Genomic DNA, 27302 nt, shown 5'->3' with positions numbered 1-27302 from the left:
TTATACTGTAGATAAGCAATCTCCATGATTCATGATCTGACTACTCCTGAATAGTGTAAGTTCACACAGCCTTTATCATTTGTCATTAAAAAAACAAAAAGAATCAGTGGGTCAATTAAAAGCCTTCAATCTCCAAGGTGAAAAAGAAAAGTTGAGGCTTCATCTGTAAAAACTCCTGAGGAAAGGTGTGGAGAAAACACAGAAGGTCCAAAGACAACCAAAAAACAGGCAAGTGGCCGCAATCTCAGAGAAAAATGTCACGTAATCCAAATAATTTTTACTAGAAGAGAACTTGCATTGAGCATATCATGAAAATGTAAAAATGTGACTATGATGACTAAGCTGAGTTTCCTGTAAACATTTTAACAAAACGTTCATTTACTGGGGTGACTTATTTCATTGTTTTTTTTTCAGGTTATCAGGCACTGAACTCCGTCTCTTGAATCAGATTAATCAGCTAAGACGCCGGTCTACATAATAATTCCAGAAGAAGTAACTCTGTGGTTTTTAACTAATATCAATGGGCTTTTACCACAATCCACACGGTGCTTATGCTAATGTATAAATCACAATTAACCACGTTAACTACTCTTTATTTACTGAACAAAACTTTTAACCAGATAGAATTATTTACCTCTTGCAGGCCTCAACAAAGTGGTAAAACTTTTCATCAACCAGTGTTATCAAGCAAATGTACTACAGCTGAAACATTTGTGATGTTCAAGCCCACTGGTTCTCATTCTGCACCCCCACCTGCTACCAGACAGACTGATTGACTTGGGAGGTATGGATTTACCAATGGGAATAAAGGCAGGACAACTACTGAGAGTCTGGTACCTCAGCAGCCCGGAGCCTCTACCCTGGAGCTCCAAGTAGGTGGAGTTGAGTTGGAGGAGGCCCACCCATTGGACTGCATGTTTATGTCATTTGGATTACTGGTCACTCGTCATTATTTGAGTCAGATAACAATCCTCCCATCGCCCTAAACTGTACAGCAGTGTAACTGAGCGTAGACTCTATTGGCGACCACTGGAGTGAACCCCACCTACGTGGTGCTCCAGGGTGGAGGCTCCGGGCTGCTGAGATACACACTTGGTTCCAGACGCAGTAAGTACACTGAGGTTTGGTTTTGTGTTACACACACTGACTCAATGCATCTCAGCCAAACCAGTAAGATTTATGAAATTAGTCGACATGTTGTTTGTTTTAGATTATGTTTCAAATGAGAACTGCTCTTTTCTTACTCTTTTTAATTCACTGACAATTTGATTATAAACACAGTTGAACTATTTATATTGCTTTATGTATGTTACTGTGAAGAACATTAAACATTTTAAGCAGAGTTACCAGAACAAATGGAGAGAGTATGTCAGGTCAAAGCTTCAAATGAGGCTTGATGGCCATTGGAGTGAAACTCAAGAGCAAAAGTGAGGGACTGCCATGTATAATGTTACAAAGGATTGACTAGAATCCTTAAATGATCAATTTTCAGAGAGAGGGGGAGGGAAACATAATTTAAAACAGTATTTTGAAACAGAATGATTTTCACAATATCAGGCATGTTCAGCTGTGAAGGTAAAACTAAGAAAGAAAAGTACACTGAATAAGTAAATAGAAAAACAAAAAAAGAAAAATGAAACACCAGCAGACTTTGTGTTTTAACAGTTTGCAGACGCTGGGCCTCGTGTGACGCTACCAAACAACCTCACCTGCTATTTGGTAGAGACACTGGCGCAGCTCAGTCCATGACCGAGATGTGCAGCACTGGCATTGCCAACTGACCACTCGAGAGCACGAGGGGCTCATCCACCACAATACTCTGCTCAGGTGTGGGGACTCGAGGGAATCGCTCTATCAAAGAACAGCTTTGTGTTTAAAAAGGAATACTGCGTGAAGTGCCAGATAAGTCGATGTCCATAGAAAAGCTGTTCTATAACTTGTGATCTGCTGTCCATAAGGCGTTTCAAAGGTTTAGCTGATGAGTGGATTTCAGCTTCAGGCTTTCGAAATGTCCCTGCCATTTATGTGTGAGCTGCTTACTGTGATCTCCATACTGGATGTCCTGTTAGGTTGATGTGTTCTGCACTTTATTCTTCTTCCTGAACCTCAGAACTGCTCGCTTTATTCCACTGCCCTGTTCTACTTCATTTTCTGTACTCCAGATTGTATGTTGTGAGCCATCACACAATATTTTTATATTTCATTGTTCTGTACCTTTGATTGCACCATTACTATAACTGTTAATCGATGGTTGTACCAGCGAGGTGGACACTCAGATGAGAATTTCATTATACTTGCACACTGTACTCTGTATATGTGACAATAAAGATTGATTGTTGATGTAAAGGAAAGTGCAGAGCAAGCAAGCCGCTTGTCATACCTGACATCGGTCGTCATCGGTACCCTGTAATTTGACTTCAGTGTTTGCTGCTTGATAAGTTTCTGTGCACGTCTAACGTGGGCTAATGTGCCATCACTTATTAACACATTGAAATTCTTTATCTCTACCTTGTACCCTGGAGATCCAGTGAATGACAGCTTTGAGAGCTTCCCAGCAATCTTGTCACATCACACACGTTTAGAAAGTGGCGGTGTGAGCCACCATATGCTTCACTATCACTAGAGGAAGGCGCTGTCACACCATCAGTGGTCTTCTCTGAAGAACTGAGCCGATCACAACATGATGAATCATTTTCTTCTTCACAGCTCACCCTACAGCCACACACGCTGAGTCAATGGCTATCTATTACCATCAAGATGAGAACCATGGTGGACAGCTTCATTCTGGGATGATGGTGTGTTTGTGATTGACCTGCAGTTTAGTGAGTTATCTGACAGATAAAAGTAAAGGAGTTAACAGGGACTTCTGTATTTCTTTGCAAAACAAACACCAAGTGTTCACTGACACATTTGGAATAATTTCAAGGCCGCTGCAGGCCAGTTAAGTCAGGCTGTGTCTGCACAAAAACGGCATAGTAAAAATAATAATAAAGGAGAAAAATAACAGTAATTTTAAAGGAAATGTAATAAATAATGCTAAATGCAAAATATTCTCTGAAAACATAAACTCGTGAGAAGAGAGACATCAGCGCAAATACTAAGCAAACAATAGTATAACCAGTATAAATCTTTAAGAGTCAAATTCCAATGGTCACATTAGACGAAGAAGGACTTGAGGACGGGACATTTGCACAGAAGGCTCCAACCCGCAAGAAGGGAGTCCATAACAGTGATTATACACCAGTAAGTCTAACTTTAACTCCAGAGATAAACGAGAAGACAACGTGTATGGAAACAATCTCCTAAATCAGAGCTGGCTGAGGTTTATGGCAGGAGAACAACTCCAGGAGTAGACAAATGTGACTCGCATGATAACATTTTATTGTGACTTTCCAAAAGCTTGCCAACCATTCCAAATACCAAAGTTTAATATTGGAATGGGAAGCTGTTAGCATAAGAGATAACCTGCTTTACAGAACTGGATCTTGAGTTGGTTAATTGAAGTGGGGTCCTTCAGTGCTCTGTCCTTGAACCCCCCCTTACTTGTACTAATTTATATTAATCCCACAAAGTCCAGTGTACAATCATTAGTAAGCTTGTAAAATTTGAAAAAGACACTAAAAATCAAAGGAATGGCAGACACAAAAATAATACAAAAGTGTGTGGAAAAAGTGGATTTAATGGGGAAAAGTACAAAGTGCTAGAGGTGAGCAAAAGGAGCAGGAAAGAACGTACTGGAAGGGTTTAGGGGTTTGAAATAACTCAACATCTGGAGAAGAAATGAACTTTTCCGATCGAGGTGATTTTAAAATGACCACATGTAGTATGTCAGTTCTGGCCGCTGCTCCTTTTATTTTGCATAAATAACCTCAATAGGAATCTTAAAAAGAAGCTTGTTAGGTCTGATGAGGATGTGGAATCGCAGATACATTAGACAGAGAAAAACAAAATCAATAGACCTGGACAGGCAGACATGCGTCAGATGGAGTTTGATGTAATTTACTGTATATACTCGCGTACAAGTCAGGTCTTGAAACCCAAAAAATCAGTCATAAAATCAGAACCCAACTTATACGCCCGTTCAAAAATACGACGCTTACATTTTTCGTTTTTACATCTAGCTTCCTCCAATCTCACACCAGTTTCTCAGGCACGTCTAATTTTTACCAATTTATTTTGCCGCTTCAATGACTTTTAATTTCAAACCAGCTTCATATTTTCTTCTGATCGAACGCTCCATTGTAGATAAGGGATGCTTTTATGATAAAGGTGTATGAGGGTGTGAGATACAAAAAACACAAAACAGTGCAAACGTCACTTCAGAATAGTTCAGGTATTATCATGTGGTCAAGTAGGGACAATACATAGAAAAAAAAGGCGTGTGCTCCATGGTGACTCTCTCAGGTGGGTGTTAGCATATCGTAATCTCTTGGACCAATAGCATGTGTTTTCCACATTCAACTTATACGACCGACATTATAAAATGTCAGAAATTATACAGTAAAATCAAGTCCAACTTATCCGTGGGAGAACTTATCCGTGAGTGTATACAGTAAATGTTAAAAGTGTTTCAAATATGATGTAAAAATAATAAAAAGGAAAAGACAATGGCATGGCCTGAAACTTGAAAGTACTCCTGACTGCCCACAGCTAGACATTGATACAGAAGCCATTAATGAGGCTGATATGATGTGGGACTGAATGCTTTCAGGTTAACTAAACAAAGATTAAGAGGTGAAATGATTGGAGTGTTTGAAATTATGAAGGGAATTCATGACTGGATCCCAACTGTGACTTTAAAATGCATTTCTCATATGATCACATTAGAAACCTGTTAGTGCTATGTGGACTATCAGAAATACTCGGGCTTGATGAGCTGTGCTGGGTCTAATGTCCGGTTCTTGCCAAAACTTTTCTTATGTTCTTACACTCACGACCTGCACTACAAACCATTGACATCTCCTCTTCCACCTCTGCCTGCTTCATAACGTCACCCACTGGTGCGAATTTCCCTTCCATATTTGACGTTGGCATTAACCTGGACATCTGGTCAAATGACAATCTAAAATAGCTCTCAGCATTAAATGGTGTCAAAATGAGCAATTTAAAGTCGACTGTACAACCAATCTGATCTCAAGGAAATACTGTTTAATGACAACTGGTAATGGGACAAGACCAAAGACCAGTTTAAACCAGTAACAGGGAGATAGCCTACCTTTGCCTCCTTTTTGGTAAGAGTGCCCTTGGTGACCAGGGTATGCAGGACGCTGCTGATGTCAAAGTTCATCACGTAGGCCAGCTGAGGCTTGTAGTTCTCCGTGATCTTGAGGAGATCTTCATGAGAGAATCCATTAATAACTTTAGAAAACTTCAGAGTGAAAGCTGCAGTGAGGAAAGAAAAAAGGAGCGTGATGAAGGAGCTGTGGACATGATGGGTCAAAAGTCAGTCTGGTATTCCTGCCTATAGTCAAGTACATGAACATAAATCACAATTCTTGTATGAACTCAACGGTTTATAGATAAATGAAACAACGTATTCCAGCTACAGTGACTCAGCTACTCAGAAATTAAAACACTTCAGTCTCAAGCTGCCCTGCGGTTTCCATCACCTCTTCTGTCCACTGCTGGGGTGTCTCTGCTAGCCCCATGTCTGTGGGCCTTTGTTAAGTTCACTGGTCTCACTATGACTAGCATGTCACCTAACCGGCCTCTACTTTTACCTCAGTGAAAAAACTACAAAATAAATACAAATCCACTGTGTAAATGGTCAATAATTTATTAGAAGGACTTTCATAATATATATTAAAATAGATTCCAGCACAACTGTAATGCCACCACCAGGGTATATTCATTGTTCATGACTAAATTTTGCAGCCTTTTATCTGATTTGTCTATAAATTATAATATTGTCACATTGATGTGGATTTTAATGTACACATCTATGTGGAAACTGACCCTTTTCACAAATGTTTTATTTATTTGTTAATTTCAGTAGGGTTTTGTTAGATGGTCAAAGGTCCAACTCATAATTATAACCACACATTAGATTTAATTATAACTTACAGAGCTAAGACTCAGAATTTAAATATTACTCCATTAAATTATTTCTGATCTCTGTTTAACTATGTTTGATTTGGTTCTGCCCTAACTGAACACATTCACAGATTAAGACATTGTGACATCTAGATTATTCATTCTGCTTCAAAATTTATAGATACTTCGAGTAAGTCAAGTGCGGAAAACAATTTAGATCGCCGCAGAAGCAACTACGAGCCAATCAAGATCTCTCTATAAGAGCCTGTCACCGATGGGTGATGCAAGGAACATTATAAATGCAGGGAACAGTATAACTTGGCTACTGACCTGGTCCTGACCCTGCCCGTTTGCTGTGTCAGCGTATAGTAGAATGGTAGATCCCACTACAATAAATAAGCCTCATGTTTTGGGGTGCACGCATCACATGGTACCAGGAGTGGGGTCTTGCACCAATGAAACTCCAAGAGGCATATGATATCCTGTTACCAGCGGAGTAAAATAAGGATCCTGCAGGTGCTCCTGTCTTCGTGCTCCCCGGGCATGTGCTGGTGAAGATGGCTCCCTCGGACAGCCCAGAGAGTTTGCTGTTCTGCTTTGAGCACATGGCAACATTGACGCGCTGAGACAGGGGAGCCTGGCCGACTATCCTGGCCGTGTTTTTAACGGGAGGCCCTAAATGTTGTGTGAAACCTCCCTCCTGAAAGACTTGATGATTATGACTTCCTGAAGCAACAGATCATCCTCCGTATTGGCAGTGAGCCCTGTGGCCAAGGGGCATAAGCTTTGTCTTGGCATATTGATCCAGACCACCCTATACGAGGACAGATCCAGGACTTTGTACTCCTGATTTACAACTGGATTAGCTAAGACACTTCTGAGTGCATTGTGGAGAAGCTCGCTATTGATGTAGTCCGGTCGGGGATAGACGAGGGCCTTTGTGATGAAATGCTATGGAACGATGTCCACTCGCTTCTGAATCTGACCCACAGACTGGAGGGCACACAAGCCACCTGGAAACAACGGGGCTACCCAGGCTTGACCCCAACTTCAGTTCAGCCAGCACAGACTTCTAGGGTCACCAGCACCATGGGTGGAAGACGCCATCTTGGGAACATCATAGTGCAGACTGAACACAACTGCTTTTGCTGTGATCAACCTGGACATCTGGCTCGGGAGTACCACCTCCCACCTACACAAACCATGACTATCGATCTGGCCCAGGTATGCGGCTCACAAGTGTCCCCCACGATGTTAAAGGAGGACAATGTTAAGTTCTCTATTACATTGGCCAGGTGGGAAATCTTATCACTGTTGGACTCTGGGACTGACTTCTGCGTAGTCCACCATGACTCACTCCAGGCAAAACTCCTTATAAGACCACAGAGCAAGTGCACATCTGCTGCATCCATGGGGACATTAAAACATACAACAGTACATTACTCCTTCTGAAGAAGAACTCCTCCCTGTGAAGAACTTTAAGGTTTGGGGTGCTCACCCTGGCCACTCTTAATAGGTAAGAGGAATATCCTCTTCCCATGGGTTCTGGCCACCTGCAGAGTGCCTGCCCCCGCAGTGGATAGAGAGGGGCTCACCGCTGACAATGTCAGTCAAGGAATCGGGTTTGAAATTGAACTGGAGTTGTCCAGCGAGGTGGGGGACAAATCCTCAAGTGAAGACCCGGGACAGCTGGCAAACTTTTCGATGCTGTCGCTCACACCAACAACCTCCCTGGACCGGACACCCAATACGGATGAAAATGAAATAGATAGATAGATAGATAGATAGATAGATAGATAGATAGATAGATAGATAGATAGATAGATAGATAGATAGATAGATAGATAGATAGATAGATAGATAGATAGATAGATAGATAGATAGATAGATAAGGCACTATATAATAGATAGATAGATAGATAGATAGATAGATAGATAGATAGATAGATAGATAGATAGATAGATAGATAGATAGATAGATAGATAGATAGATAGATAGATAGATAGATAGATACTTTATTAATCCCAATGGGAAATTCACATTCTCCAGCAGAAGCATGCTGATACAATAAATAATATTAAATTAAAGAATGATAATAATGCAGGTGAAAAACAGACAATAATTTGTATAATGTTAAATGTTAACGTTTACCCCCCCAGGTGGAATTGAAGAGTCGCATAGTTTGGGGGAGGAACGATCTCCTCAATCTGTCTGTGGAGCAGGACAGTGACAGCAGTCTGTCGCTGAAGCTGCTCTTCTGTCTGGAGATGATCCTGTTCAGTGGATGCAGTGGATTCTCCATAATTGATAGGAGCCTGCTGAGCGCCCTTCGCTCTGCCACAGATGTTAAACTGTCCAGCTCCATGCCAACAATAGAGCCTGCCTTCCTCACCAGTTTGTCCAGACGTGAGGCGTCTTTCCTCTTAATGCTGCCTCCCCAGCACACCACTGCAGTGCAGTGGGAGTTGAGCGCAGTGCTTCATCGGGCTCAGGGGAAGTAGCGGCTGCCATTCAAATAGAGTTTGCTTGCCTGCAACAAGCCAATATGACCTTGGAATTTGCATTTAGACAAGCGCACATCACAAATGACTCTTACTATCTGGAGAGAGAGGAGCTGAACTTTAAAACAGCACATTTTTAAATAAAGGATGGTTTCCTGTATCGGGTGATTTCTGATTGCATGGGTGATGGGTGTATTGAGCAGCTGGTGGTGCCAAGTGGGCAAAGGGAGAAGGTTTCAAAAATTGATCAAAGTCATGTTTTGGGGGGGGGGGGGGGGGGGGGTTCACCTCAGTGCGGAAAAGATGAGAGAATGCATTTCAAAACGCTTTTATTGAGTGAATATGGGCCGGGATGTGGAGCAATTCTGCAAGGCATGTCCCAACTGTCAAACAGTTTCTGCTCATAGACCTGTCAGGTAACCCTTGTACCGATGTCTATTTTAGATGTCCCCTTTGAGAGGGTGGGATTAGGCATTGTTGGTCCGCTTCCCAGGAGTAAAAATGGGTTTCAGTATTTGCTCGTGTTAGTCGATTACGCCACAAGATACCCAGAAGTGACCGTGCTGCAGTGTGTGGATGCCTGGTCTATTGCAAAAAGACAAATATATGGGACATTGGGTATAAATTTATGGTACTTGTAAAAGTTATCTTTTTTCAGTTTTATTCTCTCAATCACGATCACACTCTAACACCATCACCTCTCCTGATCTGACTCTAATTAACAGTGCCAGCATAAATTCACACCCGATCTGACGCTATTCATTTTCAAATAATATTGCATTAGTGTGATGATGTTTTCTGATTGGTACTATTCAGGTCATAAAATGATTTCTTCAAAATGTCAAATACAATATATTGTCTCTTTCTTTCAGGTGTGTAATAGAAACCACAGCATAGACAGAAGTATGCACATTGCAACAGGTACACATGTCATAAATGTAGGAAAGACAGTCCTTGCGTGTGTGTGAACTGTTAACATTTGAATTTGATGATTGCATAGAGCGCTGAACTGACCTCATAAAAGGTCATAAAATGAATAATTCCAAATATCATATATACCTACGTCTCTATTTTTTTTTTTTTTGACATCATAGACCAGGGGTAGGCAACGTCGGTCCTGGAGTGCCACAGTATGTGCAGGTTTTTGTTCCAACCCAGTTCCTTAACGAGAACTCAATTATTGCTGATGAAGCACATATTGCTTAAGTGACATTTTGATGCTTCATTTTAGTGGTCTCGCTTGTTAAGGTTCTCCAACCTTAATTGCTTATTTCAATCTTAAACTGCTGCATTCAGTGTTTTAATTGCTCCTTATTAGCAATAAGATGTAAAAGACAAAGCAGCCAGCAGTTCTCCAGCTAGCTTTTTTCCAATTACATCTGTGTGTGTTCATCATGCACTGTTTGATTTAATAAAACACTTAATAGAAAAATGTGACAGACTGAAAATGATCTGTTTTAGGCTTCAAATCATTTGGATGATATCCTTGGAAAGGAAAAAATCTACGATATAAAAGCCTTACATTGCACAGACTAACAAGCCATAAAATTAAATAAGGTCTGAGATTGGCAATGATTGGTTTCTAATTAAGCAATTGGGTTGAATGAAAACCTGTAGCCACTGCGGCTCACCAGGACTGACATTGCCTACCCCTGTTTTACATCTTATTGCTAATAAGGAGCAATTAAAACACTGAATGCAGCAGTTTAAGATTGAAATAAGCAATTAAGGTTGGAGAACCTTAACAAGCGAGACCACTAAAATGAAGCATCAAAATGTCACTTAAGCAATATGTGCTTCATCAGCAATAATTGAGTTCTCGTTAAGGAACTGGGTTGGAACAAAAACCTGCACATACTGTGGCACTCCAGGACCGACGTTGCCTACCCCTGTCATAGACCATAAGGTGCATACTCATTCTGTGTGAGCAGGAACACTCGATAAAACTGAATTTAAAAAAATCAAGTGACGGTGAGATACGAAGAAGGCAGATTCACCAGCGTTTGTGTGTCTGCTTTAATCCCTCCAGATCAGAGAATGTCCAGTTCCATTGTCTCAAAACACCACTCACAGCTACAGTTATTCCCAGTTTCAAATAAAAACTATCAGCGTCAGATCCCTAGGGCGGTAGTATGTATCGTGATCGTGACTGAGAGAATAAAAGTGAAAACAAAAAAGTTAACTTTTACAAGTCCTATAAATGTACAGCGTCTGTTACAGACACAAACCAAATGTATGTGTGTACTGTATAATATTAACAATAAGAGCAGCTAACTACTGAAAACGGCAAATATAGGACACAGTGGAGATCAAACCGGGGACTCTTGATTACAAGTCAGCAGATCTTACTGCTATGCCATGGAAGCTGTTCTATCATCCTTTAACCTTTTCTGAAAGTGTTTATTTGATGTTTGGACTTCGGGCGTCACACATTCTATAGTTTATGCCTACATTTTGTAACATTTATTACTAAAATATGAAAACGTTCCTGTTTTAACAATGCGTTTACACAGATTATTGTAGAAACAGAACACACATGAAATGCATGTGTTCCAAATAACGATCTATTATTTCCACTCTAAAACTCTAGCACTTCATTCCCAGATAATCAATCAAGGCATGAGCTGTGAGAACTTTGTGCTCGGTCTGCGGCGGTGGGGGATGGAATAGCAGGCTGCTTGCTGCTTGTCGTTATCGGCACATTTATAGAAGAAAAGATGCTGAGGGAGAGGTGCGAACGGATTTTCTTGTAGGCTCTGGTAATTCTAGTGTTAAAACAGAAGAGTCAGATGTGTTTCAGTATGATGAAGACTAATAAAACCCCTGGACCTGAAGGGATCTTACCAATTATAATAAAAGGTGTCATCTATAAACCCTTATTATTAATATTTCAGCAGTCACTTCAGAAAGGAGAAGAACCTGAGGACTGGAAAGTTGCAGATGTGACTCAAATTTTCAAAAAGGGAGATAAAATGGATTCTGGTAATTACAGACTAATTAGTTTTACTTCTGTGCCATGCAAAATGATGGCAAGTATAATGAGAAATAAATTATGAAATTACCTAAACAAAAATAATATTTAAACAGCAGCCAGCACAGGTTTATGAGAGTAAGGTCGTGCCAAACCAATCCTTAGGTTTTTTTGAAAATGCAACCGGAATAGTTCACAAAAATATAGTAACCCACAGAATTTACTTTGACTTTAAATAAGCCCTTCTCTGACTCATCCCCACCAAAGATTAAGCTGTAGACATCAGAGGTAACCTACAAAAGTGGATCTCTAATTGGTTAACCGACAAGACAAAAAGCGTAACGATAAGATGAGACTGCTCTACATGGAGTGAGGTATCAGTGGAGTCCCTCAGGGGGCTGTCCTTGGACCCTACATTACTTTTTCTGATTTATTTTAATGACATTGATTCTGATGTAGTCAGTAATCTTGTGAAATTCGCAGATGACACTGAAATGGAAGCAATGACAGACACTGAGGAGGCAACAAAAAGAATTCAAAAAGACCTGGACAAGCTTCAGAACTGGGAGAACATCTGAAAACATCATTTAATATACAAAAGTACAAAGTGATACACATGAACAAAAGAAACATCAATTATAAATACAAGATGGGAGACACTGAGCTACAGGAAGAGATCTCTGAAAAGGATTTAGGGTTTTATGCTGACACAACATTTTCAGTGACTAAGCAATGTGCAATAGCAATTAAAATGAAAAGTTAGCTTATGTCATAAAATCTGTTGAATCTGTTGAATTTAAGTTAAGGGACATTATACTCTGACTATATAATGCACTAGTAAGACCTCATCTGGAGTATTGTGTCAGGTTTTGGTCACCACACTACATGAAAGACATAGCAGCACTTGAAGATGTGCAGAGGAGATCAGCCAGGTGCATCACGGGACTGAAGGACATGTCCTACTGTGACAGACACTGAGAATTAGACCTGTTTAGTATCGAGCAGAGGATATCATGTGGGGACCTCATCTGGGTATGTAAAATCCTCAAGGGCATTGATAAAGCAGATCCAGTAGAATTCTTTCAGCTAAAGGGTGAATCACAAACTCGAGGATATCAGTGAAAATGAAGGGGAAGTGCATTTAAAACTGAAATCAAGAAGCACTTCTTTAAATAAAGAGTTATGGGAATCTGAAAAAAACTTCCAAGACATGGAGTTGAAGCAGAAACCTTGATAATCTTTAAGAAGGTTCTGGATGAGATGTTGGACCAGCTTAGCTATTAGCTAAATAAGTGAGCTCGACGGACTGAATGAACTCCTCTCGTTTGTCATATTTCTTATGTTTCTATTTATGCCAACCAAACTTCAAGGTTGACAACTCACAAGGAGACTGAAAATACAAATGTTTTTTCGTTAACACACTCCAAGTTCTTGGAAATGGAAGAATGGACATTGACATGTTTTATAAGCTTGGTGTGGTGACTTCACACAATGCACTTCCAGAAACCACACAGTAGTAGCCAATGTGAACAACGAAAGACAAACAAATAATGGTGACCCAGTCAAAAAAAAATCACAATAATATGAACATACCAGCATTACTAATATTGTTAAAATAATAATAAATGAAGAAAATGCAATCAGAAACACCACTGATAACATCTGCCACACCCATTCTGATTTTCAGGGAGAGTTAAACGAAAAAGACTGAAGAATTATGGAGTATGCAAATCTTCAAAAGGTATCCAGGAATGGTTCTCAGGATCATAATCACAGTAACAAACTAAATATAACACCTCTACAACAAAAATCCCGAATATTATAGACCTCATACTCCTGCTTGCCTTCAACCACAACTGTGTAACCAGATGTGAGATTCACCTTAGTGCCCACTTTAGTGTCTGAAATAATAGAGTTAGGTCAACCATGTATATGGTCAATGTATATGGATGTAGTCTGCATGTGTCTGGGGATTATGAAAAAAAATAGCAGGACGCAGTCAGATGTTCAAGTCGTATAAGAGAGAAGCAGTGATAATGGGGGGACTCAGTCATTTGGGGGACTGAGACACAGGCTTCCTCCAGAGAAGGAGAGTTTCACACAATGTGTTGCCTTCTGGTGGTGCGGGTAGGAGCCTCCCTAGAAGGGGTGGATAAGCTCCTGGCCTTGGGGGTAGTGGATGCAGTTGTCATTGTCCATGTTGGAAAAAATGACACGTATATAAGGACAAGCTATCGGTTCTGCAATCCAAATTAAAACAGTTAGGTGCCAAGCTGAAGAGCAGAACTGACAGGGTGGTCTTCTCTGAAGTTCTGCCTGTGCCATGTGTCAGTCCAGGAAGGACTCAGGGGATTAGAACACTTAATGAGTAGCTCAAATCTTGGTGGAAGGTAGAGGGGCAAAGGTCTATGGAACATTTGGGCATAAAGTGGTGGACAATGGTATAAATATCCATCCATCCATTTTCCAACCCGCTGAATCCGAACACAGGGTCACGGGGGTCTGCTGGAGCCAATCCCAGCCAACACAGGGCAGAAGGCAGGAACCAATCCCGGGCAGGGTGCCAACCCACCGCAGTGGTATAAATATAAAAATTAAATAATTTATATAAATTAAATAATATATAATGCAAAGCTGACTGACCAACTCAATCACTCATCAACAAAAAGCTAAAATTTGGCAGCATGGTACATCTAAGACAGTAGATGTCTGCTAAGAAAGCAGATTTCGATATGTCAAACCCCCCACAATAGCAAACTAAGCCTAAAAACTGCTTTGACTACAGAAAAAAAAATGCAACATTATTATTATTATTATTAATACTATAGCAAGTATGCTAACCTAACGTGTAGCTTAGATGACTCTGAGCACCGCAAGGGGGGCTTTCTGGTTTATGCAGCTGAAGTCTGTAGCAGAAGTGATAGTCAGGCTACATGAAGAGCAGCACTGACCAATATAGTGGATGGATGAGTGAAGAAGGAGCAGCGGCCTGGAAAGGAAACAAGAGATGGAATCACGTTTGGTATGTACAATGTGCAGCAAAGTATAAGGAGAAAGTATAGCGAGGCTCGTGGAGGATGTGGTTAGCAAACACTATAAAGCTTGAGTGTCAGTGCCACCTGCTGTGGCTGCCAGCTTAGGTGTTGGGGAAGGAAAAAGAAGTGCAGTAGAGGAGGAAGCTGCACCCTAGGGTCAGAGATGTTGTCCCTTCATCAGTTTAAATGGTAGTGTAGCTCAGTTAAGGGGTCCTCTAAGGCTAAAACAGAGAGGGGCTGGACACTGTACATAGTTCATGGCATTGTTTATTTGCACCAATTCCATTCAGCACAATGCTTTTCTTCTCTCCTGTTTTGGGCTTCAGTCCTCCATAAAAAGTTCTTCCATTGATTGTCTACGTTTGAAACCCTGTTGTCTTCTTGCCTTTATCCAAAAAAAAATCCCCACAATATGTTTACAGGGGGAAAACCGGTGCTTGAAGTGTGGGGGTATTGACTGGTACACAGCACTGGCAATTTCCCATTTTGGACCCTCAGAGTACTGGCAGTAAAAGTCTGCTTACCTCACAAAGCCCCCCACACCTCTGCTCCTCAAAGTCATTGTAACTTACATTCACATTTATGGACTTGACCCCTCCTGACCCTCCTTTATTCCACTTCAAACACTGGAGAGAACAAACCCAAAACTACAAATGTTCAATTCATTGCAAGGGCTGACTAAATGCTGCTTATAATACTTTAAAGTAAAACACAGCTTTACAACTTTACAAAATATACTGGTACAACTATTTCCCAAAATCTGTATTAATAATATAAATTTTAAAAATTGCAAAAAGAAAAAAAATACAAGTTTGAACAACCAACTGATGAAAAACAAAAAAAGAAATTCTTGAGTCAATTATATTTACAAATGAAAATCGTAACTATCTAATAATGATGGACATATAGGACTTTTGTTCTATATGACATAATGAAAACTACAATCTACAAACTAACTAACAAACAGCCTGAAGAGTATCTTTGATATATGCTGTTAATCCTTGAGGATTATATATCTCCAATTGTCTATGCTGCTATGAAAGTAACATACATCACCTAGCATGGCTTCATGAGAGGAGCAGTCTGGAATAACCACTGTATTATTTTTTTTATTTTGGAATTTTTATGATAATGAAAATAATTTGCTGTCTTGCTAATGACATTGCTGCCTTGTCGTTATATTTTTGTGCATGGACATTGCCAAGTTGTTGCTCGTTGCTAGTCACATGACTCAGGAATCACCTGACATGTTGAGTCATGACTACCCACCTTTTTAAAATGGTGGTGTACTACCATCTGTGTCCATGTTTCAGGATATGTCTTGATAAACGATTAACTAGCAGGTTAGTGGAAGGAGTTTAACTGTGTTAATAGATTCATGACTTTTGCTCCTACTATTGGATTTGTCGTTGTGTCATTTTATCTGCTAAGGCTGTTTGACTGATCCCTCATCTGGTGTCTTCATTTGCTGGTCTCTGTGTTTGCACTGACCAGTGAGCTTCATGTACAACAGGTAGGTGTTATAAACATCACAATGGCATGGCACTCACTAAGGGTATTAAAAGGCAAAAGTAAAAAAGAAAGGGAGGAATGAAAAGAGCCAGCAGCTCATAGTCAAAGAGCAGACTGGGGTCATGGCAGTAAAAAAAGGAAACAAAACTGACTGGAAAAATCAAAACACAAAATAAAATGAAAAGTCAAAGTGAATGTTGTGAAGGTCCTTGAAATACCCAACTATTATTAAGGATTACTTTTGTTTAAGAATTGTACTCAGTGTTCAGACTTGGCATGCCACCATCTTAAATAGGAATGGATAGGGAACTGACTGCGTCACCAGCATTAAGAGTACAAGCAGTTTAACTGCAGCCTTAGAAACTCTACAAAATGGTGATGCAGGCGGCAGGATCATCATCTGAAATGGGGACAAATTGAGGTCACCAGGAGAATGTTCAAATAATTAAATAAATAGAATTTAAAACATCCAAAAACAGAAATACACGTGTTCCTTGTGCACTGTATCGAAGACTTGAAATCAGAGAAACAATTTACATTACGTTGGGCTTTAAGGGTCATTTACGCTTACGTAATACACATCTTTGTACTTTGTTCATCAGCTGTCTACCTTTGTTACAACTTTGACACTATTCAAATGAAATAAAGTTCATTCCTTCTGAAAAGAAATAAAAGTCACAGAGGAAGATGAAATGGCCTGTGGGTGAATTGTATATCATCTCATTATTCTGTACTGTAAATGTAAACTTCAGTTAATTGCCAAATAGTTTTGGGCAGCGCTCTCATAACAAGTACATCATTTCATCAAAGTTACTTCATTGAGTTCTAGCTTATGGGCATGAGGACCCATTAGAGGTGCTTAGGTTACAAGACAGGAGCCAACACTAAGTGGGCAAAAGCCATCACGGGGTAACACACACACACACACTAACACGAGGATATTTAGAACTGACAGTTAACTTAACGCACACACACATATTGGGATATGGCAGATATAAACTGGCCAGTCAAAACAAAATGAGACGACACAGGGAGAAGGACAGCAGGCTATTCCAGTTGATTTAAAGAATACAACAAACACAACGTGACAAATCCTACCTTTTTTCCTGTCTATTCTGTTATTTTGTTATTTATACTGAAGTAATATTCAGTTTTTCATCTCCGGCTTTTGTTGAGCTGCCTGTAACTTTCAGCTTCCACTGTAGCCGAATCAAGTCAATGAGATAAAAAAAAATTATAACTCAAATGACAGGAGTCTGAACGTACCTGGATGTTGTGCCATCTCTGAAAACAGAAAAGAAACAACAGAATTACTGAGAGTGAATTCACACAATCCAGGAAACATCACCACTTCACTCTTATATTAAACTTTGGACTTCTGTAAATTCAGAGGAAGATCTCATCTTACCGATTTCCTTGCGTAAGATCCAAACAGGGAGAATGTCGACTGAGGATTGAAGAGAGAGAAATAAGAAGGTAAGGAGATGAAGTCACTGAGCACCACAAACAGTTGCTCTTCCATCTTTACTCACTCAGCCGTACCAAAATGTCATCAAGATTTTTATTTGATTGTCAACTACGTGACTTAGTAATATTTTACATTCATCTACACATTTCAGGGTGTAAAACTACTTGCTAATGTTTTATAAAACTGTTAATAAAGATGCATAGAAGCAGGAAATATAAATCGCAGCAATATATTAACAATGGTGAGCAAAAAAAATACAGTAATATAAACAGTTAACAGAGAAAAAAACAGAAAAAATTAGGTATGGAAACTTCAACAGCAGTACATTTAGAAATCATGAAGAGAAAATTGCAGTAACTAAGTTGACATTGAGAGAAAAATAAAAAATACACATTAAAAAGGAATCAATGTTATAAAATGTGGAAAGAACAAAAAAAAACATGGTCTACAAAAAAATAATTAGAAGCCGTAAAATATACAAACGGTAGTTTGTGTTGGTCGTATGAAATTTCCTCCCCAAAGTGACCTGTTTTACTATCTAGATGTATTGCCAGGTGTCTTTTTGATGGACACTCAGTGTCAGATTTTCTAACTAACCCCCTTTTTTATTGCCATTTACTAAACCCGATAGCAGCAGTGAGTTGGTTAATAAAGCTGAGAATTTTCATCCAGCGTTGCATCGCACATTAGACTGAGTTGAACCATTGAAGACAAAGAAGCTGCTGAGAATGAAGTCAACTCCATGGCATAATAAATATAATGACAATAAAATGATTAGACAGACAGGAATCAAGGGTAATATAAAGAAATGGGGAGGGGGGGGGTAGGTGGGTGGGGGGGGGATTAGTAAGGTGGGGTTCGGATGTTAGTGTTAAAGTCTTTTTATTATTTGCATGTTTTTCTTTTTAAGCCTGCATATGCTGGGTTCATGTCCAAGTGTCTGTTAATGGCATTTTCATTTGAAAATATATTTTAATGTTTTTCTGTTTTATTTTGTACAGTAAAGCTGGCTTGAATAACTTTAGTTAGGGAGCACTTTAAAGTATGTGTGTATGTCCATCCATCCATTTTCCAACCCGCTGAATCCGAACACAGGGTCACGGGGGTCTGCTGGATCCAATCCCAGCCAACACAGGGCACAAGGCAGGAAACAATCCTGGGCAGGGTGCCAACCCACCGCAGATGTGTGTATGTGATCCATGTTATTTCATATTTTACATTACTTGTTTAATTTTTGAACAATTTTGTAGCCCACCATTCCTGTCTACTCCAAAGACTGCTGGGTAAGAATAAATTCTATTTATTGAATCGGCACTGCATTTGTCCCGAACCTGACCCAATTTATATAGTGCCAACAGTAATGAATCTGTAAAGTAATGTTTCTATCCCTCATACTGAGCCCTGCGTAAGCCCTCCCTTCTCAAATGGTGACACACACACACCCTGTTCTTTTGTGTTTATTGTCCCTGTTTGCTCAATGAGTCTTGAACTCTAATCTTCTGTACCTGATAACTGTCTTCATGAGGTCCCACATTTAAAACATTTTAATTGTTTGAATAGATGTTGTTGTACAGTACATTCATCACACTCTTAATTGCTAACAACAACAACATTTATTTATATAGCACATTTTCATACAAATAATGTAGCTCAAAGTGCAACAACACGTGAAATATGAATATGAATTTGAATCTCATAAGATCAATGATTTTATCTGAAGTGTCCTTACCTTTCATGTCATAATTTGCATTTTTATCTAAAATAAAGAAACAAAGAGATGAGTTGACATAATCATGGAGGTCATCTTAATGCATACAACACAGGATTGCAATTTCAGGACGTACCTTTCATTCTTTGCCATTTTAACACCAGCAGAATGGCTGTTGCCACACAGAGAACCACTGATAACCAGAACACTACTGACCAGCCAGAGACTCCTGGAGAGAAAACTGGAAAAAGAAGAGAAGAATGTGTGAATGTGGGAGTGGGCAGTGAGCTTCTTCAAATATAAAAGACATGACAAGTCTAGACTGAATGTCCAGGTGAAGACATTTGACCAGTGAACACCAATCAAAACGCACAGTGGCATGTCAGCTGGTATGGTACTATCAGCACTGGTGCTCGTAAAGGCCTCAATAACACTGAAAGGGGCCTGCAGGGACTTGGATTACACAGGTAGACATTGAGAAATTTGTTTTGATTAGTCCATGTGATTATTAAACTTTTTTAGGGACTGAATTAGAAAGTGAAGACCATTGATCTCCCTCACATTCTTCACAAAACACATTTTTAGCTGTCTATTTTAGGTTTTTATTTTATTTTTTGGTACTATAATGAATCAAATATCAACATTTTATTTTAATAATAATATTAATAATAATATTAACATACTAGCTGTGTAAGCCCATGCGCCCGGGTCCTAGAAACTATTGAAATGTAGAGATGTCAAGTAATTGAAAGGAATTACTCTGGGCATGTCTCTCCTAGGAGGTTTCGTTTTGCTGACGTGCTCACATCGTGTGTGCATTAGCGGCTAAGCAACTGTCTTTCTTCTGAGGTTTTGCTTTGCCAACGTGCCAGCCTCGCTTGTGTATCCTCGAAGGTGGAGCCCTTAGCCGGACTCCACCTCTCACTTCCAGGCCAGACAGACAAACACACTTCCACACATAGACATTTATATATAAGACATGTTTAACTAATGCAAAGCAGTTCTTATTCAATATTAAGGTGAGAATTTAGCTGGAGCTGAATCTAGTGATGAGTCCTAGCAGCAGGTAGCAGCATGTTCGGCCCTGTCCTTCCTTCCCCACCAATGACACACTTCACTGGAGGGCAGCACACACACCTCAGTGTGACTCTGTCACTTGTAAATAATCATTGCAGGAAGATTTTTTCATTTTTTATTGTCATACTGTGAATCCTTATGATGGCCTCTAGAGGTTGTGAGAACAGTCCTGATGTTTTTGCTACAGTTGTGGTTAGTTTCTAGTCAAAAACAGAGACAGAACATAACAGATTTTTTGAAAAAACCTTATTATGCCTACTTTGGAATGAAACTTAGTGAGCAGGACAAACAGCAGACCCTCACTGTGTCTTCTCCATTTGTGTTGAGGAACTAAGACCAGGCACAAAAGGTAAGAAGAATGACATGGAATGAACCCAGAAATCATGGTGACGATTGTTATTTCCTTCAAAATTCAGAATCAAAATATCAGAAATAAAATATTTCTCCTAATATTTCATTAGTAACAGGCCTGCACCACATGGACCTGATGTCCTGACCCCACCTGATACTCTTGGTTCTGTAGAAGCTCAGTACCAGGGAGAAAGTACATTGTTCAGGTGACAATGAAGAATTTGGGCCAACATATTTAAGCAATGAGCCGCAGACATTCAGTCAGGATGAAGGTCATGATTAGTAAGAGATCTAGGCCTTCCCCGAAGATGCTGCAGAGTCCTTGGGGTCCTAATTAAAAGAAAAACTTATTACCTCTAGATATAACTTTCTCTTTGCATTAAAATAGAAAAGAAATGTTTGCAGCATTTTTCAACAAAGATGGATTCTTGGTTTACTGCGCTGACATAAGTGTCCTAGTGCAGAAACTTGCCAGAAGATTGGAGACCATTTATAGACTTGTCTAAAAGCAGCCTAAAAGGTCCACATCAGTAACTGTGGCTCATTACGTGTAGTGAACACCGATCTACTAGAACACTGAAAATGTTTTCAAGAAAAGTAACTACAATGAGCACCATTGGTACATAGGCGTAGACCTGAAAATTCAGTGGCTCTGAAAAGCGGGGTTAAAGTCCCCTTCTGAATATCAAGGACACAAAAAGAAGGGACCAGGGATGTCAGGATGATGGTGGACTACTGCTGGATGATTCATGGGGACGCACCAGAAAAAATGGAGAAATGCCGGGCCACCAAATGATAAAATCTGGAAGTGTAAGTCAGTGAATGTGGATTGTTGGTTTATTTGTATGTGCTTAAATATATTAGATTGACTAAATATTTACATGTTAAATTGGTTTAGGGCAATATTGTATACATGAATAAATTGTATAAAATATAAATTTCTTTCCAATTTTGTGACACAACTGAAACCTTCTAATTATATTTCTATATTGTGTTCATAAATGCAAATTAAAATTACTTTTAACAATTAAAACTATTTTTTTTGAGTATCATTTTGCAGAGCTGCATTTCCTACTTCAGTCTAAATATGGCATCACACTGACAGGTTGGGCCAGAGTGGTTTGTTTTCTGTGTCCGTGGCTCACATTGCACTTAATACTGTGGGGGGATTCCCTACTTGTACTTGTGAATCACAGAGCTATACAGAGTGAGCCTGAGGTGCAAGGAGCACAAACAATTCACAGAGGTGACGTGCACAAAATACGAGATGTGTCAGCATTAAGGGGTGATAAGCCAAAGAGTCAAAGGGTGGTGGCAAATTAGCGTGGATTACACAGAAAAGGCAGACGCAAATAGAGCATCCAAGTGGGAACACTGACTGGTCAAAGGAGCTGTCAATCTGCTTGTGACTTACAGTAGGGGAGGAAAGGAAAGCCAAATCAACTTTCTAATGTATGGAGGACCTCATCTGAAACAGATAAAGAATTGTAAGGTCATCAATGGGGAAAGTGTGGCAGTGCAACATAAACGTTGGTGATGGACTGAGAGATCAGAATGATAGAGAAGCATCAAGAAAACAGAAAGGTGGTCAGTGATTTGGCGAAGGCTTATGATAGAGGGTCACATCAATTGATCTGGAGGTGCATGAGAGAGAAAGGAGGGCCAGAGAAGTGTGTGAGGATTGTCCAGGATATGTATGAGCGAGTGAGGACTTGAGCTAAAGCCAGTGTTGGGGTAACAGACAAGATCCCAGGTAGTGAATATTCTGTCTTCTTCCTATTTATCTTCAATCCTTGATCTTCAAAGACCTTCTCATTTCCTACAAAGTCCTCTTCACTTCTCCTTTTCTGGTGCCACACAACACAATGTCATCAGCTCAAAGCCTGCACCAGGGGCTCTTTTATCCCATGAGTCATCACATCCATTACCAGATCGAAGAGGTAAGGACTTCAAAGGAGACCCCTGGTGCAGACCTCCTCTCACTGGGATTGTGTCTGTTACCCCAGCACTGTTTTTATCCCTTTTTTCCTTTTTTTAATCCTGTTCCAAATTTAAATTGAGACATGATATGATGTGATTGACTAAACTGATTGGACTCCAGCAAATGACTTCCTTATTGAGTAGCAGGCCAGCACAATTAATTCTGGAGTGACTGTCAGAGACAAAGGGGACTTTCACTTGCTGCTCTTCTTACTGAGTCACCCTGTTGATTTTTTACACATTTTCTTTCATATTGCTGTTTGAACTACTTAACAGGATTGTAATGACCTCCTATGCTCTAGATGCCACTGTGTTTGTCTAGGAACATCCGGCTGTTAGGTTTTTAATGATTTTTCAATCCCTTATTCTGGCCATTTTTGTCTGAATCTTAGTTATTTATCCAGTAAACTTTATAATATGTTTCTGATCTTTCTTTTTTCAAACGATATATTATGTAGTCAAATGTACACATTACTTTAGAAAGGTAACTGAAAACCTTTACTTGAATTAGATTTTAAAGTGATACATTATCAAAGACATAAAATGAATAGCCTGCCAAAAAACTGTTCTAAACCAGTAGTGTCGTCTTCTTTCTGTGACATGGCACTTCATTTATAACCAGAAAGTGGAGCTCAAATGAGGAACTGGATGTCCATCTCACCACCCACCAAATTTACTATTATTATTTACTTATTATTATTTACTATTGAACTGATGCTTTGACAAGTTCAGGGTCTCACGTGATGTTTCTGTTTGTTATCCCTAGAATACACTTTAGCTTTAAACAATTCTGATCCCAGACACCTTTTGTAACCTTCAATTGTCTGTGTATGATAATGATTCAGTAACATTTCTGTGTGTTACAAAACTACAACAGTTCCTGCTTTTCCATATCAGAGCATTTTGCCTTTTATTACACTTTCAAATGGAGTTCTCTCAGTTCAGTTCAGCTGAATGGACACTCTCATGGAGCTTTTAGTTCACTGTAAAGAGCTCAGCTCATTTTAAGAGGACGCTTTCTCCATCTGCTAACACCTGAAAATGGGCCCATTCATGCAGCTCTGTCATTTAGCTGATGGACACTTGGAAAGGAGCTCTCTGTCTGGCAAGAAATCATTCTTTTTAAGTAAAATGAAGAAGCCATCTGGGACTGAATGACGACTGCATGACCCCACCCAGGTTGTAGAATTCTTTATATTGTATATATTTACTGCTATTGGTTATTATGAAAATAAATAAGATTTTTAAGTAAAAGATTAATCATTTCTTGTCTAACTGCAACACCTTAAGATGTTCAAAGGATGCATCTGTGATGTCCTCTATTAGTGGTTGAAGTAAAGGACTGAGAGTGAAAGCCAGTGCCTGTCAGGAAGCAGCCTGCCATTAAGGGTCTCCAAGTTTGAATATAAAGCGTACAACATTTACAGTGTGACAGGTAAGAGATTAAAAGTAACAGGTGCATAACTCATTTTGGCATTTCTTCCTAACCTCCATCAAATAAATATCCTAAGAGGTTAGTTGGTATCTTTCGTGTTAGGTGTATGTCACAGGTTATCTAATACTGCGATAAACAAGGCCTCATTTAATTTCTACTCTTAGTGTTTTGGTGTAAAATTTCAGTGGCCTTTTTAAACTGACAGTAGCTCTAAAGTCATTGAAAGGATAAGTCCGTGACCTCTGAGTACTCACCGTACACCCCCATTTTGGACTGCCAGGCTGGTTTGGTCGTATTACTTCTAATGAGACAGGAGAATACGTTGAACTCCTTCTTGATGGGGATGAGGCTGCTTACGTTTAGCAGACCCTCAATGTCCCGCTTAAATGTTAACTTGGACTGTGATGTCACGTCTATGCCGTTCATGTCTCTCCAGCTCACTTCTGGTCGAGAGCTCCACTTCTCAGAGCTGCACTCCAGTCTGGGCTGTTGGTCTTCTGTAGTACTGAGAGAAATGGACGGCTGACTGCCCAAGGCTTTGAAGAGAAAAGAAATAAAAAATGAGTGGAGAAACACTCTGTAAAAATGACATTGTAACAAACTGAGAGAAACCTACAAAAGTGACAGAAACAGCACAATAATTATTACTAACTGAAAACAATATGAGAAGTTGAAACAGGTGCCCAGAAAATGTTAAAGTACACAGAACCATAACATAACCCCATTGTAAAGTGGGGTTTACTGTATGGAGTACAGAAAGTAGCCGAGGGGCAAGGCCCAAATAATCCACTCAAGAACCTCTACAGTGAGAGACCAGAGTGTATTGCACTTCAGATTCCTCCAAACTATCCACTGACACTCAAGGAGGGGGAACATGACATTTATATTAACAGCTCAAAAGAACCAACTTTAAAAAAGAGACATGACAGACCAGATGAATGGTGAAATGAGATGGTGGTTCAAGTCTTACAGACACAGGAACTGCCCCTTAATGAACCCTCAGTGGCTCAGTGAATGATGGTCTCAGCTTGTAGGACAGAATCCTCTGGTGGATGTCTCATGTTGCCCACTCTGCTTTAAACTCTGAATCAGGTTTGCACTTGAGGCCTGCAAAACACCTGTCAGATGTTACCTCCTTCGTCAGGTTCTCCTGAACCAAGATACGTATCTGAGAATTTCTGAGAAAGAATGGCTCCTACCTCGATGCTGGACACATCATCTTCTACAATGAAATGGAGGGATGGCTCTGGGTGTCTAAGAACAGTGAACTGCTGCTTGAGACTTTCAAGTTCTGTTGGAGCTCCACAATTTCAAACACGCTTATTGTGTTTTTTCATAGCTAGTGATGTCCTGGGTACAACATTTGTACTAAAATTCTTAATAATGCATCCTAGCTAGAAGGATGGAGAAAGTGCTGCCCTCGGTAATATCACAAGATCAAACTGGATTTATTAAAGGCCGACACCTATCTTCAAATCTCCAACGCTTGTTTAATGTTATATATTCAACAGCAAAATCAAACACCCCAGAGATATTACTATCATTAGACGCAGAAAAAGCATTTGATATGATTGAATGGAACTACCTTTTCACTGCATTGGAGAAATTTGGGTTTGGCCCGAATATGTGTGCATGGATCAAACTACTGTATACCAATCCAGAAGCTTCAGTTTGTATTAATAACATTTGCTCAGACTACTTTAAGCTAGAACGTGGTACCAGACAAGGATGTCCCTTGTCGCCACTGTTGTTTGCAATCGCTATTGAACCACTGGCGGTTCACTGCCGAAATTCTTATCAGATAAAGGGGATTGTCAGAGAAGGACTGGAACAGAAAATTTCTCTATATGCAGATGATATGGTCTTATATATATCAGACCCAGAAAACACTGTCCCTGCTGTTTTAACAGCACTAACAGAATTTCAAAAGATATCTGGTCTTAGAATTAATCTGAATAAAAGTATACTCTTTCCAGTGAACTCACAAGCATACAATATTAGATTAGACACCCAACCTTTTACCATAGCAGATCAGTTTAAATACCTAGGGGTAAATATCACAAGTAAACATAAAGCTCTTTATCAACAAAATTTTGGCGTCTGTATGGAAAAAATTAAGCAAGACTTGCATAGATGGTCAACCCTTCATCTCACTCTAGCCGGAAGAATTAACATTGTTAAGATGAATATCCTTCCTAAACTTCTCTTTTTATTTCAAAACATTCCAATATATATCAATAAATCGTTTTTTAAACAGTTAGATTCAACAATAACCTCATTCATTTGGAACTCAAAACACCCACGTATCTGAAGAGCGACCCTACAAAGACCTCAGGCGGAGGGTGGCATGGCTTTACCTAATTTTCAGTTGTATTACTGGGCAGCAAACATACAAGCCATAAAAACCTGGACACAAATAAATGAACATACACAGGCTTGGTCCGCAATAGAAGTAAAATCCTGTAGTACTTCTTTATACTCCCTGCTCTGCACTCCAATAAATGTAAGTCATCGTAAATATACTAATAACCCAATTGTGCTTTACTCACTTAGAAAATGGAACCAAATTAGAAAGCATTTTAACTCTTTGAGGGCTGAATATTTATTCCAAAAAAAAAAAAGCGGTTTCTGAAAAGCAATGGCTTCACACAGAAATCAACATGAAACGTCTGTTGCTGTATGCTGTGGCTGCCAGTTTGCCAAGAATATGCAGCAGGCTTGCAGCCAGGCTGTCTTTGCGTGGCTGGGACACAGTCGCAGTGCATTGCAATCTGGTTTCTACCTCCAATCATTGTTAAGTGGCAGTCTTCTCTGGTGAACATTGTCAGTACAACGATTAGCTGGGGACCAATCAGCCGAAGCTGGAACCTCACATTCGTTTTCAATCACTTGTATCAAAACCTGAGTCTGACAAGTCATAGTCCAGTTCAGAGATAATAGGCAAAACGTCGTCCACGGAGTATTTTGCTCCACTCATTTGCTTTGATCTCTCGCCAGATGTCAGTGCCATTTTTGCCATTGTTTGTGCCTTGCTACTCATGCGAGCCAATGAATCTGACTTTCCTTCTAGCAACGAGAGTCCAACTAAAACATAATGGTTGGTTTTGTCACAGTTTACAGTCGATTACCATCGTCAACTCCTCCTTTTGACAAAAGTCAACATCAGCCCTGAAAGAGTTAAGATGGAAAATCTTTTATCAGTGGCACCTCTGCAAGGGAACCACCTCTTT

General features: G+C 39.7%; 2 protein-coding genes across 6 annotated transcripts in view; both read right to left on the bottom strand.

Annotated features, from left to right (window-relative positions):
* Positions 1-27302, bottom strand: part of LOC114643553 (protein NLRC5-like) — a 5922889-nt gene that overhangs the window by 864643 nt on the left and 5030944 nt on the right. The window lies entirely within an intron of this gene.
* Positions 1-27302, bottom strand: part of LOC114643557 (NACHT, LRR and PYD domains-containing protein 3-like) — a 1908976-nt gene that overhangs the window by 982551 nt on the left and 899123 nt on the right. Inside the window, exons 4-9 of one of the 5 annotated variants that reach the window (XM_051925778.1) lie at positions 24327-24608; positions 19366-19470; positions 19251-19277; positions 17462-17500; positions 17320-17337; positions 5216-5382 (exon numbers count right to left, since the gene is read on the bottom strand). The exons of 3 other annotated variants lie outside the window; for them this stretch is intronic. In XM_051925778.1, the coding sequence (XP_051781738.1) occupies positions 5216-5382; positions 17320-17337; positions 17462-17500; positions 19251-19277; positions 19366-19470; positions 24327-24608 (638 nt within the window). The remainder of the gene's footprint in view (positions 1-5215; positions 5383-17319; positions 17338-17461; positions 17501-19250; positions 19278-19365; positions 19471-24326; positions 24609-27302) is intronic. One more of the 5 variants, XM_051925779.1, reaches the window with a different exon arrangement.

Source organism: Erpetoichthys calabaricus, chromosome 4, assembly GCF_900747795.2.
Source record: "Erpetoichthys calabaricus chromosome 4, fErpCal1.3, whole genome shotgun sequence".
NCBI lineage: Eukaryota > Metazoa > Chordata > Cladistia > Polypteriformes > Polypteridae > Erpetoichthys > Erpetoichthys calabaricus.
The sequence above is the reverse complement of the archived record's forward strand: the minus strand, read 5'-3'. Positions and strand labels throughout refer to the sequence as shown.